At 31.1% G+C, this 22,824-nt stretch overlaps 1 protein-coding gene across 1 annotated transcript in view; it reads left to right on the plus strand.

The window, feature by feature from the left end:
• The window catches only part of LOC113519033 (lachesin-like), a 124,302-nt gene continuing 101,478 nt past the window's right edge, over nt 1–22,824 (plus strand). The window contains exon 1 of the mRNA XM_052892730.1: nt 1–124. Within this exon, the coding sequence (XP_052748690.1) occupies nt 118–124 (7 nt within the window). The 5' untranslated portion in view covers nt 1–117. The remainder of the gene's footprint in view (nt 125–22,824) is intronic.

Genomic DNA, 22,824 nt, shown 5'->3' on the forward strand with positions numbered 1-22,824 from the left:
AATTTTGTGTTTTAAACTGTACGTGCCCTGAAGAACCTGTAAGAATTTGTGTATGCGTGCATATAGGAGTTGAGGAAAAACTGCCGATCACCTACAGCAGAAAAACTCACAAAGCCGATGCCAGGTTAGTCCTCCTCGACAGACAGAATCTTTCCCTTATAAAACAATTAGTTAATACTAACTACTCTTTTAAGGACAACGCTCTCTGGTGTTAACAATTTCTAAGTCGCATGTATAGCACTCAAAGTTGTCTGACTTGGTTTTACGTGCTGATTAGTTGATTAGGATTATTTTGTTTAATTCCGCTACCATCAGTAAACAAAATAATTTTAATCAACTAATCAGTGATCCAAAGGTTAATTACGGTTGCCACCCCGCTTACCAAACATAGCAACTACTAGTAAAGCCCCCCTTTATGGACGCTTATTTTCAGCAGTAGACAGTAAACGGCTGATATTATGATGATGATGATGATGATAAACCAGTGATTGAACTTCCGTAAAATACCACCTAGTGCAGTAAATAGTTTTATGTTTCTGTTAAATATGAAATAACTTACATTTATTTTGAAATTATTTAAATGTCATTTAAAAAAAATTGTAATAAATATAAATAAATAGCCAAGATTTCAATTTTAGAACGCTGGACCGCAGTCCTTATCTTATCAACCCTTATCTTACCTTATTTTTTTTACTAAATTTCCGATAAAAGTAGTCCAGTCATAAGGTTTAAAATGCTTAAAATTACTTAAGAATGAAGTCCCTTTGAAATCACAGAAATCTCTTACTATCTGTGATAATTTCACGAATCAATAATATTTCTAATCATTGTGATAGAGCAATTCTAAAAGATATTTAGCTAAGTAATTTAAATGCTGAACTTACACTACAACCACGAACTATTTACCAATATTTAAAATAGTCCAAATTATTTATCACACGAACCCAACCAATTTCTTTATATCACTTTCTTTACTGACACTTTCCCAACGAGATGCCATAACAACCTCCTATTTGTAAAACACCGGGATTATTCGGGATTTTAGGTAAGGTCAACTTTTCGCTAAACACGCAACCCAATTGAAACAATAGTGACTTTCCGTAAACAAACCAAACAAAGAAAAAAGGTAGTGGGCTTTTAGCGATTAAATTAGTGAAAAAAATAGTGTTAAGAGTGAGGATTTAGCGGAAAGATTAAAGTGTGACATTCATTAGCAGCAATCAGTCAAGCGAACTAAGCAGGGTGGGTTTCCGACAGTCGCCTGCTACTTATCTAAATAAGATCGGCGTCGTGCGTGATGGATTTTAAGACCCTCGTCCGATGCTATAGGGTTTTATAATTTAACGTGCTTTCACTAGAAATCGATTTTATAGACGTACATTAAAAGTGTTCTACATTTGGAACGAATATTTAGAACTTTATTATTAGTTTTTTATATCGGCCAAATTAGTCACGCCACAAATAGACGCAACTGCAAGTCCCTAGCGTGTAAATTTCGACCCTGAATTTGGTTCATCGAAGTTTGACTCTGGTTACATTTATATTCAAACTTTCTCCATAAAATGTATGCCATAACTTTTATATGATAACTGGTGACCCCATACAATCAAACGCAGAGAAGGACGACCTCCAACTAGATGGAACGTTAATATAACTTATGACAAAATTTGAAAGGCTTATATTTACAATGAATAAAATTTATAACTGAATATTACATTATGATGATAGTAAAATTGATGATGATAAAGACAAAGAGACGTTATACCTAGGTATTCTAAGTATTTAACTGCTTAAATTAGTGTAAGTCCTACATTTTCCATGTAGAGGAAACATTGGCCTGTATTCTTGTACATGAGAATGTTACGAAATTTATTAGTGTAATTTAATTTTGCATACGTAAGCCGCTTGAACCGTTCCGTAAAATTTCATATATACAACTCGAAATTCAGATTAAACGTGACTGCTTGCGACCCTGCCGAGTCTTACGGGTAATTCGCAATAACACAGCGCTAATGACTCGGTATTCACAAGGGAGAATTCTCAACTAACTGCGATATTAAGACCTTCTTATTTGGCTATTTCACTTCGTTATGGTACCTTTGTGGGAGTTTGCGGAAAAATAACCAGTTTACATAAGTAATATAAGTTCGGGGCGACCTCTGGTGGCTAGTTGCGCTTTGTAATAGGATTAGAACAACGTAGTTAGTGCGAGCACGAACGATTCATATAAATAAGGATTTGTTCCTAGGCGTTAGGAATACGACTTTTTATATAATTTTGGTAACGCGTTAAAGAATATCCTGCGTAATTGATATTTATCCATTTATTTCTTTAATAATAATAACTGTGATTGTGTGTGAATAATAATGACTATAAAAGATCCCTCTTTGGGATAAGTCCGCCATTGTATAATAAATTTTTTAACGTGTCCATTGTACATTTGTACATACGATAAATATTTTACAACACAATACAATAATAACTATTCATAATAGAAAAATAAGTGCTTAATAAATAAGGTTAAAGCGGCATATACATATATTTTTATGCAACCTTAAACGGCAAACAAGCTGACGATCCACGATACAGAACACGGCAAAAATACAAAATAACACCACACAATACACTGTGACGTCCATGGTATCTGTAATGCGTTGCTATTCTAAGGCCCAAGTTTTTTTCAACAGTTAAAATGGAATGAACTCACTTATACTGATTATACTTATATATACTATGACGGGCTACCGGTGAAATAAGAAATGATGGGGATGAAATTAGGTCAGTATGCCCATCGTGGTGAATTCACTACAACGATGTTCTCCATACAGAGAGCGCATTTAACAAAGAATATTGCTAGCAATAGCCCTACTAGTTTTCATTAATAACAATCCAGTCCAAATACCATATATAAACTGAAACACGGCAATATAATCGCAGCTACTTAATATCAGAAACATGAAAAAAATTAGAGACGTAGTTACACTCTAGCTTTTAGATATGTATATTTTAATTAGTGTAAATAGTAGTAGATTATTCACGATAACAGCTGTTCGTCTGTTTCATCGTTTATTGACAAAATAGATGAAATATAAACTCCTTCGAAGTACCTATGATGTCTTATCGTGATATCTATATCTGTTAACATTAGTATAGTTGAGTGTAATTACCAAATATGTCTAATTATAATACCTATAATTATTAACTATAGCAAAGCCGAGTCTATAGAAAGCTGTTCACTTCGCTTTAATGACGTATCTAATGATAAAACCGAATTAGATCAACATACTCTTAATAATTTACAGTGATGTATTTAGACGTAATACATAATTTGGGTACAACGTGACTAATGAATTTAATACAGTAGACGAGTTAATCGATACCGATAATGTATTCAACGCAAATGTTTCAATACTTGCTGAAAGCCTTAGAAGGGAAATAAAGGCTGATTCTCAGTTATTGAGGGCGAGTTCATAAGACTTCGTATAAAAGATGTTTATTTTTTATAAAGGCATATTTTGTATACATTTACATTATAATTTGCCTATACGTATTCATATAAGTTACCTGAAGGACTTTCATAAAATATGGCAGAGAATATTCTTATCTCAGGTATACGACATGACATCACCAACATTTTCAAACAAACAAAGTCGTGGACTTCATAGTATGTTGACTAAATTCTTATTACCCTTAATAATATATTAACAAGCAAGTGGGTTATCTTTATCGAAATAAATTAAACTTCAATTTAATGAGATTTAAATATATATATTATATTTTGTAATTCAATAATTCAACAAAGAGAACGCTTTCTATATATTCTCTTACATAGTTATATATTGACACCAGAGTAATAAATTGAAAGTAAAATGGAAATTAATTATAAAATAAGTGAATAGAAACTAAAAAGGATAGGAATTACTTATTCGACTTTGTTTTTTTAATCTGTGGCTTTTTTAAAAATACTTTAGTGACTTATTTAATTTAATGACGAGTAAGTACAAGGAGACTATTAATTCTACAATATTTTCACCAATTCTGAAATGATATTAATTATTATTTTAATATAACTAGTTTAGCTCATGTACATATATTAATCTTGTCAAAATACTTTATCAAAATTGAAGTCTTTTTTATGAAACAAAATAATAAATTCTATAAAATTTGAATTGAATATATTACTCACTACTCGACTAAATTACTGAAAAAACCCGGACTAGGTTTCAGTACACAAATCATCTGTTTGAATTATTGCGACAATGACGTGTATGACACCAGCCTAAGAACCGCCCATTACGAAATGAACAAAATACACTTCTCCAGATTTGCGGTCGAGTACGTTTTGATCGCACAGTGACTTACATAAGTAAAGGTAAATAATTAGGCACATTCACACAAATCCGATTCCGTAATCCCGCTCGAATCTCTACGGCTTACAGGTGAAATGTGGGTACCTATTTAACCGAATTCCCACAAACACACACTGCCTGAATAGTTTCGTAAACAAATCGTAAAATGGTTAATAGGCAACTACTATGAGGCGTGACATTCAACATTAATGTCGTGTAATACATAATAGAAATTTTCACGTATTCCTTACAGGAAACATTTATTACGCATATAATATAGGTAACATAATTAACTCACTTTTAGGCACTGGTTTTTCATAAATGAGGATTAATAATAATTATCCTCTTGTTACGTCGCTATCTAGACTATTTATTACATAGTTAACTGTCGAGGAACGTTTTGTACACATATTAAAATTAACAAATGGAACTTACCGCTATAGGTATATAGGTAAATAGTTCTTACATAACTGATTTTTTATTTAGATGCCACATTATTGGTAATCAAAATTATGACAGTGAGTTAACTTCTGAACATGAATTTAAATAATTAATTAATAATTCAGTAGGTGCATAGTTTATTTAAACTTTTTTCTTACTTTCACGCTACTTACCTAGAAGAATATCCGAACACCTCTTGAAATATCCGAAGATAAAAAAGGATTGGTGCATATTTGAATCGATCCTAACACGCCATTATTGTTCTTTAAAAATAAAACTTAAAAATTTCCCGTACATGTATAAAGTAAATTTAGTAAAGTAGTTTTAGTAGTAGTTTAAAAATTATCACTATAATATTTTGCAAATTTTTTTTGATGGCAAATTAGAAGTGCACATTTAGGTTTCAGTTTAAGAAGATATTTTTAGAGAAGAATACTTTAATATTTATTCCATTGTGTTACTTTATTACAAATTAGAGAACTCATATCAAAAATACAAAAATAGTTAATTTCTAATACAAAAAATTAAATATTTCGGTATGCTTTACCACATTAATTTTAGTAAAGAGCTGTAAATCTGACAGATTACAAATTCAAAAGCTAGCTAAATTTAAGTAAGCATCTATTCTTGGAATTTATGACACACAGTTTAGCGTTCATGCTTCCGTAATTTGATTTTCTGGCCTCTAATATTTGTATAAGGGTATATTCATTGTGAAACAAATTTTAATATAGGGGACATTTTAATTTATATATCGATATGTAGTTTTATATCCCACTCGCTATTATTCGTTATTATTATAGTCGAATGTGGAAGTACAGTAATAATCTAATGACATCAATTAATGTAAATTTGGATGTAAAAAAAATATGACACTTAATAACTTAGAACTTATTTGTCGCTTTATTGATATCTGAAATTTTAATATTTATTGATTGAAAAATTCTTACTGAAATAGTTTTTTACATGTATACAATACATATCTTTACTTTTTTATATATCTACTATAATTGATTTTATAACAGCATTTTAGTCACATAATAAATCTATTGATTTATACTATAATTCTACTATAATTCTACATGCATGTAATGAGAGATTTATGTGCTGTGTACTATCTAAATCAGTACAGTTTACAAAAGCGTCTGATATATATAATTTATAAAAAAAAAAAAACTTTTTCCTACAACAAAATACACGAATAAACTGTGAGATATTTTGTAGATGATTATATTATCTCTTTTTAAAAGTCACTTAAAAAGGCGTGGATAAAAGGGGAGTTTATTTGTATTATGTTCTCTCTAACTATTGCTTAAGAGATTTATCATGAAGATAGGTATTAGATATTGTAGGTAACCAAAGTTCGTAGCAGCGTGAAGATTGCACGCTAAACACACATTGAGCTAGACATGGATTCAATTAGTGTGGAGGTGTGTGGGCATGTAACATGCCACGCGGCTTGCACACCATGTCGTGCCCATACCAAAGCGTCTGTGGCTTCCTGCACCCACAGCACTTAGGACTATAAAGTGTATTTAAATCACAAGCGGAAGCGAATAAAGCTTATCATACTTTTAATTTCGATCTCTTTTCGGGCATAACTATAATTTTTTTTATTTCGATACATATTAGTTTATGTATGCCTAATGTATCTACATTACATTCATACATTACAGTTAAAAATAAAAATATAGAACTTAACAAAAATGAGAAAGAACTTTATCCTTGTTTTGATTTACAAATAAATTTGTTGTTACATCATTAATTCGTGGATCATCAAAAAAACCAAAGTACTACATTATAAATAAATTACTACTATTATTATGGTAGCTATTGTGGCTTCATCATTTCAGCCATTATCTGTCTACTGCTGGACATAAGCCTCCCCCATAGACTGCCATAAAGAACGGTCTTCTACCACTTGCATCCACTGACTCCCTGTAATGTATTTCAAGTCATCACTCCATCTAGTGGGAGGTCGTCCTTCACTGGGTTTGCCCGTACACGGTCGCCACTCAAAAACCTTTCTATTTTTATCTATTCCTTTCTATCAACACTTCTAGCTTATCAACTGTTAAATAAAAATTTTACTTTTACTTATATAAACACATTTATATTTGCAAAATATGCAATCAAATTTATTTACACAATAAATATTGTAGCTACTAAAAGGCTCCCTCTTATGACTTAAACATATCTCAAAAGCGACTTCCAAATTACCTGACTGACACGCTACTAGCTTCCATTCCGTCGCTGGTTAGCGCACTTGAGACAAGCATTAGTATCATATTTTACTCCATTTAATAAGACTCTCAACGATATTGTCAAAAGGCTAGGTTTACATTGAAGATGAAAGTAATTAATGTAAAGCTTTTTGATATTTTATAACTACTAAGTCATAAAATATCAAAGAATCTTAAATTTAACTTTTTTTGTAGTGACGTTTATGATTTAAGTTATAAAACTTGTAATAAGAAGTCATTTATCAAGTAATAATTTGACCTTAAACAAAATTATAATAAAGTGCTAAAGTTTGTATTTTAAAATTCTAAATACAAAAAAATGTTTTCGAAATACTTTTCGCTACATATTTATGATATATAACTATAAATTATACATATTAATTCATATTTTATTTCTAATATTATCCATAAACATAATTTCAACATTCTAACGCGAATATAGTAGATTGTAGACGGATAGACTCAAGTGAATTTGCTTGATTTACTATTTACCATAGCTACTTAAATTGCAAATTGATTCCGAGCATCCAATTGTAATCTCCGTTTCCAGTCAAAGTAATGAATATGTATCGTCAAGAAGACAAAATGATCTTTGTCAAGTAAACGAGCCTTCCTATGAATCTAACAGGGATGATTGATGAGCCGTAGGAATTAATCGTGGCTGGCCAAGCTCGCATATCTCACGAACACCCTTCGGCTAGACACGCACTTGGTAATGCACCCGCATTTTGCGATAAGTATTATTATGAAATATCACTTGTATCTACTTTGTTTTAAGCAAAATATGCTGATGGGAAAGGGATTGTTAGCAATGGAGTTTGACAGCCCCATTGCTAGCAATATACCCTATTAGGTCGACCTCCACGTGGTTCCTCCTGGAAACCATCGTGAACAATTTTTGTTGAATTCGTCACGATGAGCTAACTGACCTGCTTCATCCTCACCTATCAACCTTCACTTGTGCCCCGCCGGTTTTACCATTCCATTATCACCTATTAAAAAAGAAGCAAAATATGCTCATAGTCACAAAAACTACACCTTACCTTTAAATTTTGAATAATAGTTGAGATGATGTGTGATGCGTTTCACCAACAATTTAACCTTGTGTTCTCTAAAGCTACTTCAATTGTGGCAAAACTAGTAGTTTTAATTTAGAAACTATTCAATATAGATGTTTTTTACTTTTTCACGCAAAAACTATTAAACGAATTTGAATGAAATTTGGCACACGGATAGGTCATATTCTAACTTAGCACATAAGATACTGTATTTACAGATTCGCGCGGGCGAAGCTGCAGGATACAAATAGTAAATAATAAAAAAAAAAAAAAAAACCTATTGTGATTTAATCTTAACAATCACATAAAGTCACGAGTGCAGTACAATAGACAACATACACAGAACAACATCTAGTTTAAAACTATGCACAGATTGTATTATTGACATTAGATCATCATCATGATACAATCATCAAAAAGTTAAGTATGCATTATTATTATTAATACAATAAAATCTGTAAATAAAAAAAATAATTAGATTCGATAAATGCAATTGTAAATTTGAAGATACTAATTTAATTTATAAAAATGTTGGTCTCATTTACCTTGTCATAATTACACGAGGAAACGAAGTTATTAATTTAGTGGATGAATGTTTAAGCAGCTTCCGAAAGGAAACGGCTTTTGATTCTTCTGTGTGCCTATATTTCTTTATGCCTATGATGCTACATTAAGTTGATGTTAATTTTGAATCGAATTCGTTATTTCTTTTTAGATTTAATCGCTTTTTTCTATTATGTAACAATTGAAGCTAGATTTTTCCTTGTCAAGTAAATATCTGTTAAAGAAAAATCTACTTTCAAACGGGCGATTAATTACACTAATAAGTGTTCGAGACATCTTGTCATTTATCGATGTGTTTTGTCTGGATAGAAATCGCTTTATTAGGGAGCAAAATGTTCTTATTAAGATTGATTCGGTAGTAACTTTCACATTTATACTGTCTAGAGCTAAGTACTAAGAAATACTCGTATGTGTATCTTCATGATCCGTACTGTTAACCTAAAAAAACATTATTTGGCATATGTACTAGGCTTGTTATATCAAGTTATACCAACGACCTCGTCGGTGTACGGCAAGTATCCCCTTTCTTGCAACAAATTAGGGACGCGCAGTGAACAACGCCTTTGAAATCGCGTGTTGAGTTACATTAAGATACCAGACTTTTCGGCGTCAAAGACGGCTTTGCTATGTGACGCCACTGATAAGGGAACGAACAAAATTATTATATGTACAAAGATTTATATAGCTACATATAAAGAAATTGTAACAAAACGATACCTGTACGAAATATTTAATAAAAATTGATATGAAGGGTCTTTATACACCATCTAGAAATAGTCTATTTCGTTAATATTCCTATTTCCTTACTTCATAGTAATAAAATTTCCTATTAAACTTTTAAGTACCAGTTGTATCCCGCGTTTAGCCTGCCTGATTTAAATAATATGTGTAATTCTTTATTATATAATTTAAATTTAATTTCTTTATTTATAATAGCAAATGAGCTTTTAGTACATCTGATAGAAAGTGGCAGCCTTTGCTTATACACACACAACAACACCACTGACACAGAACACACTCTAATGCTCATAGTACCTTTTACGTATTGCCATTCCTGAGAACTAAAGTATTTTATACTTTCGAACGCCGTTTGTGTGTTTGATACAAATTTGTTTTTACAAACAGATATCTTAATATTCATTTAAATAAAGATCTTTAATAATTTATAAATAGACATTTGGCAATGTTAATAATTGCAAATTATTATGAATGAATGAATGAATAACTTTATTTGCTTCAATACAGGTTATTACATTAAAAGTATTTAATGTTAAAAACAGAATCTCTGTATTTAATCGTACGGCGTGCAAATATTTAATTTAGTACTTGTCCTTAAAATTTTATATTAAAATAATCTTTAAGCAAGTAAAAACATTTTTCAGTAAGCTAATTGAAGTCTTTCATTAAATTGCATGTCAGGTCTTCTGTATTCTATCGGTAACTTATTATATATTTTACCTATCATATAATAACAGTTTCTGTTGTACAATGCCAATCTATGTCGAGGTACTACAAGTGATTTCTGTGCGACCTTTACTTATTTATATGATACCTCTAAGCGCCTTTACATCACAACCAAACTTCTCAAAATGTGCATGATACGAAAGGCTTTACGTATCATATGCAACTTGTGTTCTTGAACCCGTGACTTCGGTCACATCACAGTGAGTACGTGTAGTATAGAATATATATTAATAAACTAAATAAATAGCGGTCAAGATAAGTCACAGATATTAGTGTAACAAAATATACAGTGATACTATAAATTCACTACGATAAAATAATACATAATATATTTTCATAAACGTTTCTACGATTCATTAAGAGACGCTATTTTCAAATGCCCGTTTCCATGAACTTCTGACGGATGCCTTACACTGAAGGCTAATTAGTTGGCAACTAAACTTTGAAATGCATATGATTCCTCAGTCAAGTTTCAAGTAATAAATCTGCTTTGCAAGTATTCTCATGCAAGTAAGATGCATTCGGCTGAATGAAGTGGGAGTAAGTAATAATTTTACATACTTGTTTAGGTTTCCACCTGAAATATTCTCTGAACAATGCACAACTGTAGTATACAATAATTAAAATGTAATAATAGATATACATAAGTATATTCTATATATTACATGAATTGTGTTGAGATTTATTATCCATAATGCCTATAATTTGTTTTCAACTTTGGCGTAATTCTACACTAATTTTGTTTTTAGGCATATTGTACCATTTCAGAATTTAGTAATACTTACTTGCCTTACAAACTATTTTATGAACAAAATATCCTTCATTTTATGACTTTTAGATTAAATTTATGTGGATCGTAACTAGTAAACTAACTACGTAAAATATAATGTTACTCACAAACCTAGAACTCTAAAACAAACATTTAATTTCTAAGTTTTGACTTAATTCTACAAAATCATGTATAAGCAATGGACTGACGTCTCTGCGTGGCCTTATTCACTCACGTAGAAGGGTCTACAAAACGTGAACTAATTTTAAACTTGGTTTCGGGTAATTTCAAGAAGTGTTTGAAGAGAGTTATAAATATCTTAATGGTACTTACATAGTGCAATAGCACTTAGAAAATAAGATCAAGATTGTACAAGTATTTAGTTGAAGTTATCTACTTTGAATAACGATAAGACTAATTAATTTACTTAAAAGATATCGAAAATAACTTAATACAAGGTAAAGATTGATAAATAGTAGGTATATAATTTATTAAAAACCTATTTTTTTAAAATAATCTATGACAACTGTAAATTGCATTGATTAAAGCACTTTTTTATCTTAATTATACACTTAGTTTTTAAGGCAATTATTGATTAAAACACGTTATATATCCATAGTGCTTTAAAGGATTGTAATAATATTAAGTCCATTCATCGTTTAAAGGTGACAATTGCAAAACAAATCCAAACATATTCGTTTATAGTAGGTACAGCCACAACAAACTGTCATAGAACGTCTTGGGTAAGCTTTTAACCAGTTAAACGCTTTGTGTTTTACAACAATTGCGAAGATAAAGGCGAATCTAGTTTTAGTTTCAGCGGCCATTGTTTGTTAATGCAACGTCAAATCTACCACCTTTTAGTTAAAGTCGTTAAACATTCCAAGGGGAACCGCCCTTTCATTTTCAGCTATCCATTAAATTTGTTAGCCGCTGTTGTTCTAGAATGACATAACAGTCTGCCTGAATAGTGCTATGTTAGGTAGTTCGCCACGAATTTAGGTTTACTTCATAATGCGTTTAACATCCTAAAGTGCTTCCAAAAGCACGAAACATGAATGTTGTAAATTGGTTGTAAATAGATTCAAGTATTACCAAATATATTATGTGTATATATATTGTATAGATAATTTCATGTTAATACAGTAGTAGGTATATTTTGAAGTTACTATTGAACTTGTCACTTCGTTCACGGAAAAGGAATTCATTGACTATAATATAAAAAATAGCTTACAAACTTTTCCATCCCAAATATACCTATTGATATAGCCCTTAACTGTCCACAACACATAGATCTTCCTTTTAAGGAGCTATACCAGTAATTGCCACGTTTGACAAGCGGGTTGCAATCACATTAACGCTTTGGTGATGTTTTAAGAGGGACGCTGCTACCCATTCCTCAACCATTGAGTTTCCTTTATTATTCTATATAAATATACCTATTGTTTCTGTCAAATTTCATGAGAATTAGGGCGATATATATCTAAAAGAAATCCAACGAACTCACTTTACTTATTACTAGTAAGCAAGATATAAGCATTTATATCTATGACCTATTTATTATTTTCATTTGACGAACTTTCAATTTTAGCGGTAACAAATATCTCTGTCTGTTATAATATTTTAGTATATGAAAGATAAATACATATCGTGGATCATTCTAAATTTATTTACTATATACATAGATACTATAATATTATACACGAATACCATAAAGTCAATAATAATTTATTTTAATTTTAAATGTTTTATTGCAAGTACTTACACATACCAGTATATGTATTTACTAGCCGTTTCCCGCGGCGTTGCCCGCTTCTAATTATGTTATTCCCGTATATCATTCCCATTGGAACTTTTCATTAGTCCGGTCTTATATTGTACTATATACTTAAATGATAATTACGTATCTAATACCTTCATAAAGTTTCAACCAAATCAACTGATTGGCTCTTTTATAGCTTTTTATATGTGATTCTTTAGATCGATATATTTTTTTATATTTATGAACCGATTGAAATAAAATAAACACTAAATGTTAAGTGGAGTAAACCATAACGTATTAGTGAAAATCGCATTTAAATCGGTTAAGCCGTTTCTGAGCACAAACGTACAGACAAACTCAACGACAATAATTTTAGCGACCAGTTACAATTTTATTATATATATATATATATTGATTTATAGTTAGGTTATATCCACTATTATACCTTTAATCGTATGAATTTAAAACACTATCTATCTGGGCAGGCGAATAGTTTAAGTACGCCTATTTAGCTAATAAATAAAATGGAAATGAATAAACTCATTTCTCTTTTAATAATTGCCCAATCTAATCCTTTCATTATGATAGGTACAATATTAATTAAATAATCTTTGTTTACGCATACATGTACATAATGGAGTTTTTGGAGATAAAAATCGACATGTATATAACATGTATAGATGGAAAACGCTAACGCCATCTTGTATCCCGATTTAATAACATTTAAAGGCTTTTAGTTACTAAATTACTAAATAATAAACTTGGACAGTAACAAAATTATAAAGCTAACACGGAAATTGACATTAATAATTAAAAAAATAATTATCAAAATTGAATCACGAAGAAATGATATTTACACAATAATAAAAACAGATATTGTTATAAAAAATATTTCTCGTATATAAGTGAGTAATGATTTATCACAGCCAACAACACATTTTAGTGAATACTCTAATACAAACCCTTAGCGTTGGGGATTCAGTCCTCAAGGGATTGCTAAGGTAAATCGTCCATTTATTAACGTCACCACACACCCATACAGTTTCTACTATTAAAACGTAATAAATCAATGCCAACCAAATACTTATAAATATTATGACGTTATTTTAGAAATAAGTGTTCTTATAATATATAGAGATCACGTGAAAAAGTACTTACAATAGGATTTTTTTATTGATTGATTGAGAGAGACTGATTATTCTCTTTACAAACTTCATAGTTTACCAAATTCATGATTCAAACGGCACTAGCAGTTGTGTTTGCATGGCTGTGTTTCGGTTTGAAGGGTGAGATATGGCAGTGAATTTACTGGGAATAACACTTGAATACTCAGAAATTACAACATAAGGGGAGTATCATGGGCGAAACAGTATACATGTACTCTGTCATGTCCATGGTACTTCTCATGTCTATAGACGACGTTTACCACTTTCCATCAGGTGGTCCGTCAGCTTGTTTGCTACTCTACATTTCATAAAAAGAACCAAATATTGAGCGCATATAATTAAATTGACTATTTCTAACCAACCACTAAAATTTATAATTAAATAGGTCGAAATATTTTTAGTTTGTAAAAATATAACGTGAGATATTTCGTATTTTCGTACTTGACTACACCGATCAGAAAAACGATGATGGTGGCTTTCATATTTGCCTCTGATAATAAATTGTCAGTGTAACTTTTGTATTAGACAAGTATTTCTGTGGATATTTAATTACTATAATGTTATAACATTTAACGCAAAACATAGTTATTACTTATATAACTGAAACATCTGATTTACCATTTTTAACACAAATACGTAGCTGGTTCACAATTTAATATAATACACGTAATAGATATAGCGTACTTATAAATAGTATAATAAATAATGTAATAGGTTATTCGTGCTTTACAATATCGTAATAAAAGTGTTGATGTCAGAATACCATGTTAGCATGGTACTTACATGCCATAAGTGTTTTTAGGTTTATTGAGCACTAACCCTATTGATAACAGCTCTATGCTAGACAGAAAACTCTTTACTATTATGACTATACAACACGTAGTCTGTTACCTAAACGGATTTTCATTTAAAAAAAAGAATAGCAAACCTAACGGTCCACCTGATGGAAAGTGGTAACCGTCGCCTATAGACATGAGCAAAAGATGAGTATACCTGTTTATGTAACATATATTTTCTGAATTCTGTACCCAGTAAATTGATAATCAGAAACACAGCCATGCAAATACAGCTGCTTCACAGTTGAAACACAAATGGGACAGAGGTACCCAAGCAATCGACTTTTGTAATAAGTCTCCCTCTGGTAACATACCTGTCGATTTGTTATCGTATCGTAATATATTATATATGCAGTATAGAAACATAAGATTTTTAACTTAAATGATAAAAATTAATAACCAGGTTTTGCTGTAGGTAATTCTATCGTTTTCATTAAAATATAAATTTTAGAACAAAAATAGCATTACAAATCTATAATAAAAGTTAGATTTTGCTCCGCAAAATAATTAGTGAGTGTAACACCTTAGCAAAATCTTTCTATTTTATTTCTGTCATTAATTTGAATTTTTATAAATTGAACGATTTCCACCATTCAACTACAACAGCATATATATATATATATATATATATATAAATCCCAAGTTCAGACTTATATTCGGCAAAAGATTTTAACATATATTTTCTGAATTTGGGTTGATAATCAGACAAATTTTGTTTTACACATTCTGTAGAAAACTAGAGCACAATATATAGTTTATATGAATTACTTTAATATCTGGTGATAGTAGAGACCGACTCTAAAAGCTTGATTCTGCAAACTGAATATTTAATTTACCGATTGATATTATGCAATCTTCTATTAAAAAAATGAGCGAATATTCAAACATTTTAACTCTGCATATTAAATCTACTTTCAGATAAATGGAATGTTTAATAGCTATACGTATATTTGTTCGTAAATGGAAAAATTTTCTACAACTTTGAATAAATTCATTCATTCAGGTAATTTATATTTCAATATCTACGGAATCTATGCTACAACAAATAACGAGTAGTGCAATGAAATATTGAGATGCCCATGCCTCGAGCAATCGTCAAGAATAAAAATATTAAATTACATCACCATCTCGCCCGCTATTTGCATCATATTTGCTCCTTTTAGAATTAAGTCTATTTCCTTTTAGTATAATCGTTTTGAACACAAATCAAAACAATTCTACATAGAGGAAAACAAATGCTTCTTGTGGTATTCTCCACATGCTACTAAATACAACCGTTATCATTTACAGTACGTTATCTGGATGATAGTGTGTGGAATAGTTACGCAGTATCGATGCACACGGGTGCTGTTAATTGTTTTCTGTGTAGGGCTACAATTAACAAGGTCTGCTTGAATGTGGGCTACGTTAGAAACAGCGCCAAGTTCCCCCACCCCTGAACTGACGGCAATTTCCGTTGCACCGGTGCCTGTTATAGCCACCTGTGCGCACCTAAAATACCAAACAAACTTGCATAAAAAGTCAATTTTTATACAATACACATAATGTACTTTTGTAGAGTAGCCGCCAGGTGTAACTGGGGCGCACCGTAAATGTGGCTTTAAAGAATTAGAGCGGACCGTTAACGGCGAAATTATTGCTTTTCATGCTTAAATTCCAATTGAAATACAGTTGAAGGTGTAATTTTCTTACTATATCGCCGTTTGGTCAGTAATTGTAATTTTGGAATTAGTAATTGTTAGATGAAGCGATGACATCAAATGTGTTGGCATAGAATCAATTGATACGCCTATATTAAAAACTACACTGTGAATAACTAAAATTATGATGATAATCTTATTTTGGAACAGCACCAAATAATATTAACAATACCTGTTTTAGATACGTTTCCGAAATAACATTATATATGGGCCGGGCTTATTGCCAACGGACCGGATTCAGACGTCTCTAGCTTAAAGGACTTGTCCTAGATTAATATTGTAACTCAAACCCAACAATTATCCTTTTAGAAATGATCCTCACTAATATTATAAATTTGAACGTGAATTTACTTGATTGTTCGGTACTTCAAACAATCATCATGAAATTTAGTATTATACACCTTGCATTGGGGAAAGAAAAGGTATTTTTATCATAGTCAATAAAAGTATTATAGCAACGAAGTTGAATTACCAGACTTCATAAATACAGTCTGCTTCATAATCTACTATAGGTACTGATTTTAACATACGTCGACTACTTTAAAAGTGTTATTATGAGGACCTACATTTAATAAAGTTCACCAGTTACTATCAAGTAATAGACATACCGCTAAGTATTGTCTATCATCTGTCATTATAACCCTTCTCCCAGTTCTAAAACACAAAATTTCATTAGGATGCGGTAGTACTGAGTCGATCGCACAATTAATTCCAACATATATAATAATAACCTATTTCGACATTAAATTCTAGTCCTCGTTAGCTTGTAATTAAATGGGAACATGTAAATCGTATAATGAGTCAACATTTACGCTGCAGACAAATCCACAAATCTGTGCACAAGTTGCGCGCAATAACTAGGAAACAGCGACTCAAGTTGAGGATGGTTTAACAAAATTAAGTAAATGGACGTAGAACATAACTGTGTAATTTGTCACAGTTTAATATTACTAACGTAAACAGTGTGCATAGTATAGAATCATCTTTATTCAAATATTATATTTATTTAATTCGTCACTTTTATACTTTTTTATTTATTCTACTGCTGGGTTCAAAAAGTCATTTATTAAAAGGACTCGGTAGTGACTCTTTTCTATTTACTTGTCTCAAATGAAGCCACAAATTTATTTTTAGTGCCATAAACCTGTGTAGTGTATTTTTTATCTTAATATCCGGGAAAATCAGCTGGTTATAGCTAAATATAAATATCTTGATTATCATTTATTTTCAAATAGATGTTATCAGACTATTTATTTTACCTAGATAATATTCAATAGAAGAAAAATGTTTTATTTTATATAATACTGACATTCAAATATTTAATTTCTTCGTAAATACAAAATACATATGTCGTAAACGTATGAACCTAATTGAATTACAATGTCACAAACACTTTAAATCATCTTTATGCTATGAAAATCTTACCAAGCGTGGAGTATTACATTGTATAGTCCGTGTATCGTAGAATATGTGCCCCTAGTCATTCACGTCTGTAGTGTTGGCAGTTTCCACTACACTGCCGGTAGTTAGCGCCACCTGGGTTGTATTAGATACATGGCTCGCTTTATGTTATCATAACAATAACATCGTATCACTTTGCCGCCCCCTGGTCCGTGCTCTAATAAGCTTTTTAAGTATCAATAACAGAATAACTTTGCTATTACATGTTATAAAACATTTAGAGTCCCAACTCGCAATCACCCAACATACTGAAATCAAAAAGAAAGAACAAATACATTTGTTAAACATAATGACGGTCTGATTTTTTCCAATACATTGACTCAGTATAAAATGCCAAAAGTACGCCAGGAGGGAAAATTTATTCAATAATACAGAAGACAGGATTAACTTGGCTTGATAACGCTTCGCTTGATCCGAACTCATCTCTGGAGCTATTGCTTTTTTGAGCTTCCAAATTTCGTATACCAATAGACTTAGAGCGTCAATGGGCTTTGTTGTTTAAAAGCTGTCACAGCTGTTTATATTTACTATGTATTTTACAAGTTTTTCTAGAAGCATATCATTTTACAAAATATAAGAGAAAAATAAAAATTTGTAATTATCGTGAAGTACCTAATAAGAAGGAAATAAGGAAGAAATTTTCTCACAAGACTAGGTATAGATATATCAAGATCAATATTTGCAAATAACATTATCTAGATAGATAATGGTATTTGTAGATATTGATCTTGATTAATTAATTAGTAGTAATCTTGATTAATATTAAAAGTACGTCAATGAGAGTATCGCTGCTCTGTAGTATTTTACCCCGTCTTATAAATCATAAAGGTCGTGAATCTATCCGATACCAAAAACTGGGTCAATTTAATTTTTCGTTTAACTATCTAATAATGGAAGGTTTGTAAGTAATGAGATATAACGACCCAACTGTTAGCAATATACCCTGTCAGGTCAACCGTGCGGTGCTCTCTGAAAACCACCGTGATTAAATATTTTATTGAACTAGGTGTTACCTTGCGGAAGTTCATATCACTTGTTATTCAATTAGAATTATTTTGTTTAATGCCGCTACCATTACCATGTATGTGACTGTCAACACTCGAAGAACTGCTCATCACTATCACTACTGGAAGTTCCACTACCTTCCATATTAGCCATCAGTCTCTAATTATCATTTTAAATATTTGAATATATAATGGTGGTCGTCAATCTCTGAGTGTTGGCAGTAAACAATAAACAACAAATAACAATAAACTAATAATAGCAGAACTAAATAAAATAATTCTAATCAAATAACCATCGTGACTAACTCGTAGTAAATTTGCAGAACCGGCCACCCAACTAAATCCTCATGTACCAATACTCACTGATACGCAACTATATAGTGATAACAAAGGAGGTGTTAAAATTCAATTTTCACCTTCTTAAAAAATCTATCCAGTGATATAAAAACACCTATAATAAACCAAATTTATCCGAATGACGGCGGTAGGCTCAATCCCTGTTATGCGAGATTATATGCTCGGAGAAACGTGGGTACATTGTTACGTTCCCCATAACGGAAACAATTTTTTATTTATATATTTATTTTATTTTAACCATCGACACATGTTTTTGATCAGAGATTATGAATATTATAGTCGTAAGCTAATGTTTTTACGTCAAGAACTTTTTAAGTTTGTGGACTTATCATATATTTTAATAGTGTATTCGATATGCACCCTAACCGAAGAGTATTGTGGAAACTCGAATTGTTTAAGCGCCGTTTGTCAAAGGACAAATGAGTAAGTTAAATCGGGAAACGTACCTAGTTTGTTGCAGTTGAAGTAAACTGGGTTGCGAGTCTTGTTTGTTCTTTAAATTACGTAGGGCACCGCGCCGGTAGACCACTGTATGTGCCGTTGTTACTGTTAGATTGCTTACGTACAAGTTTCAATTCTATTTGGGTTTCGACATTGTGAGCCGCATAAGATTTCACACGCTGTGGCTTACTACTGTATCGGTATAAGAAAATATGCACGATGTAACAGATTTGTTAGTATACTAATTCTTACTAATATTGTAAACGTGAAAGTAAGTTTATTTGTTTATTACGTGTTGGCGTTTAACGGCTTAAAATGTTCACAAAATTGAAATAGATCCACATACTATTTGGAATAAAGAATATATTTAAATAAAATCAATAAAAAGGCGTTGAAGTACCACTAACCAGATCTTCCCAGTAGTTACACTCCCGACTGCCAAATACGACTTTCTAAATATAAATATACAGTGTATTTTTGCAATATCATAACAAATTAATTTGAATAAACTCTTAACCAGAAGGAGACTTTGTACAAAAGTCGATTGCTTGGGTACCTCTGTCCCATTCGTGTTTCAACCGTGAAGCAGTTGTGTTTGCATGGCTGTGTTTCGGTTTGAAGGGTGGGATATGGCGTGAATTTACTGGGTAGAGAGGAATAACACCTGAGTCCTCAGGAATGGCAACGCATGGGGGGTATCATGGGCGAAACGGTATACTCTGTTATGTCCATGGTACTGCTCATGTCTATAGGCGACGGTTACCACTTTCCATCAGGTGGGCCGTCAGCTTGTTTGCTATTCTAAGTTGTATAAAAAAAAAACAGTTCAATTCGTAATTTATAATTATAGTTTTAAATATAATAATTAGATATTTAAGTGTGATTAAGTAATTACAAACATTACTTTCAGATTTATTTGCATAAACTAAAAGCATTATATTAGATTAGTTAAACAGCATAAATCTCAAGTAATATAGGGAGATTCGATTGGAATAGCGTTTTCATTTCAGATTGAAGCGATAAAATTAATGATAGGATATTAATCTTTCCCGCAAAGAATATAACGCGGAAACGGAAGAAATGGAAGACTTTGCAGCTTTGAAACGCAGTAGTATCAATCATTATAAAAAGGTAGACATATTAAAGAAATAAAATAAGAGTGCCTTTTGCACTTGATTCTCTCTATCTACTCCATAAGAGAATTGCCGTGAAAATAAATAATTCTATTCACATTATAAATGTGAAAGTTTATATATTAGTTTGGATATTTGTTACTTAATCACGCTTTAAAGCCAAACGGGTTTGAATTTAATTTGGTACACGGGAGATCATTTAATACATTAGGTATTTTATAGTATGAAATAAGTTTTATAAGTACCTTATATTATTAAGTAAGCAGTTTTGAGGTTCTGGTGAACAAGTCAAATGCAAGTAGCAACTGAATAAAAAAATCGTTTTATCCTAAATATGTCATATGAGGCGACTAAAATACATATTTGTACAATGCACCAGGGCAAAACGAAAACTTGAAATAAAAACCAACTAGCTAGAAAAATAGCTATTGTCATGCTGACTATCTGTATAGATTGTATATTCTCTTCTTATAGGGAAAAACTTGTGTGTAACAGTAAAGCATTGAAGGGGAAGGAATGGGGACTAACGGCCATCGTCCTTACTCGTTCCTTACCAATGCTAGCAATCATGTTGCAATATACTCAAGTCGAGCACCTCTGTATAGTCATGTCGATTAACTCTTGATGAATTCGTAATGATATCTACCTATGATCACTCACCAGCATATACTAATAGTGAGACATTAAAGGGCTATTATGATATAATAACAGAATAAAAAATACAGACGTCATTTTCGTTACAGCGTCCATATGTAAACTTATTTCAATATTGCTACAGAGAAACCCGTAATTTTTGCTCTAAATTTTCATGACCAATCGCATATACGATTCAATACGGGTATCAAATATGTTAAATAAACAATGTGTAAGAGCGAGGCATATCTGCAGGTACTAGGTACATACAAAGTAAAGAAATAAAGTGCCAGGGCGTTGATGGCGCCAAGAGTATAAAATGCAGATAGCCGCTCCGTTGAACGATAGCTGTTGCACTGAACAGAATTTTATTGGCCTCTTTATTTCAGAACAGAAATGGTATAATCGGTTGCAAACTATGTTGTAATATGTACTATGTTTTATGAATATTATAAATTTGTAAGTTTAGATATTTGTCACTCAATTACCATTAAACAATTTAATGAATTTTTCTAAATTTCGGATTCATGGAAAAATGTGCTCGTAAAAAAAATTAAAACTTGTATTTATGTATTTCTCCTCTGTAAAATAAAATGTTTTCAATTCAACATTTTTTTAGGTGTTATAAGAAATCGGAATTGATGTTAACGATTTTTTTATACAAGGGATTTGCTCCTTTATTGGGGGAGATACTAATTTCCTCAAGATTAAATTAAATAATTTTATAAAACAAAATTTTAACTTTATAAATTAAAAACTTATCTTGTAAGTTTTTTATTTCCATGAAAAATTATGTTCACAAATATTATTATAAAATTCATTGGCTTGTTATAATTAATTAAAAAACAAGGAAATTCTTATTTTTACTGTATAATAAACTAACTTTTGCTCGTGACTTTGTGTGCGTAGATTTTCGAAATATGTAAATGTATGGCATACCATACTATATCATAATATACCATACGTTATATTTTAAGTATGTAGAAATAAAATATATCATAATATATTTTATTTCAACATACTTAAAATATACCGTATCTAATAAACTTATATTATAAAATATTATAAAATTAAGGTATATAAAATTACATATATATTAGGTAACAGAGAAAGCACAGTCTACGTTAAGTAGACTGTGCATTCTAAGTAGTAAAAAATGGTATTTCGTAACATGACTACTTCTTGACAGTTTTTGGACATTAAGAAGGAAAAGGAAAGAAAATGGGGAATGGGAAGGGCCCCTCCCTTTAAGATTAAGGAGCAGGGCAGGGAAGGGAGAGGGGTTGGAAAGAGGAAAATAAAAAAGAAAGGATGAGCATCCTTATGCGATAAACCATATGATAGCGCATTTGTATTTACTTCAGTGTCACCTTAAGTGAGCTATGTACACGAAATTATTTCAGCGAACTACATATTTAATGAATATATAGATTATTTTAAATC

Source organism: Galleria mellonella, unplaced genomic scaffold (assembly GCF_026898425.1).
Source record: "Galleria mellonella isolate WM207_F2 unplaced genomic scaffold, CSIRO_AGI_GalMel_v1 utg165, whole genome shotgun sequence".
NCBI lineage: Eukaryota > Metazoa > Arthropoda > Insecta > Lepidoptera > Pyralidae > Galleria > Galleria mellonella.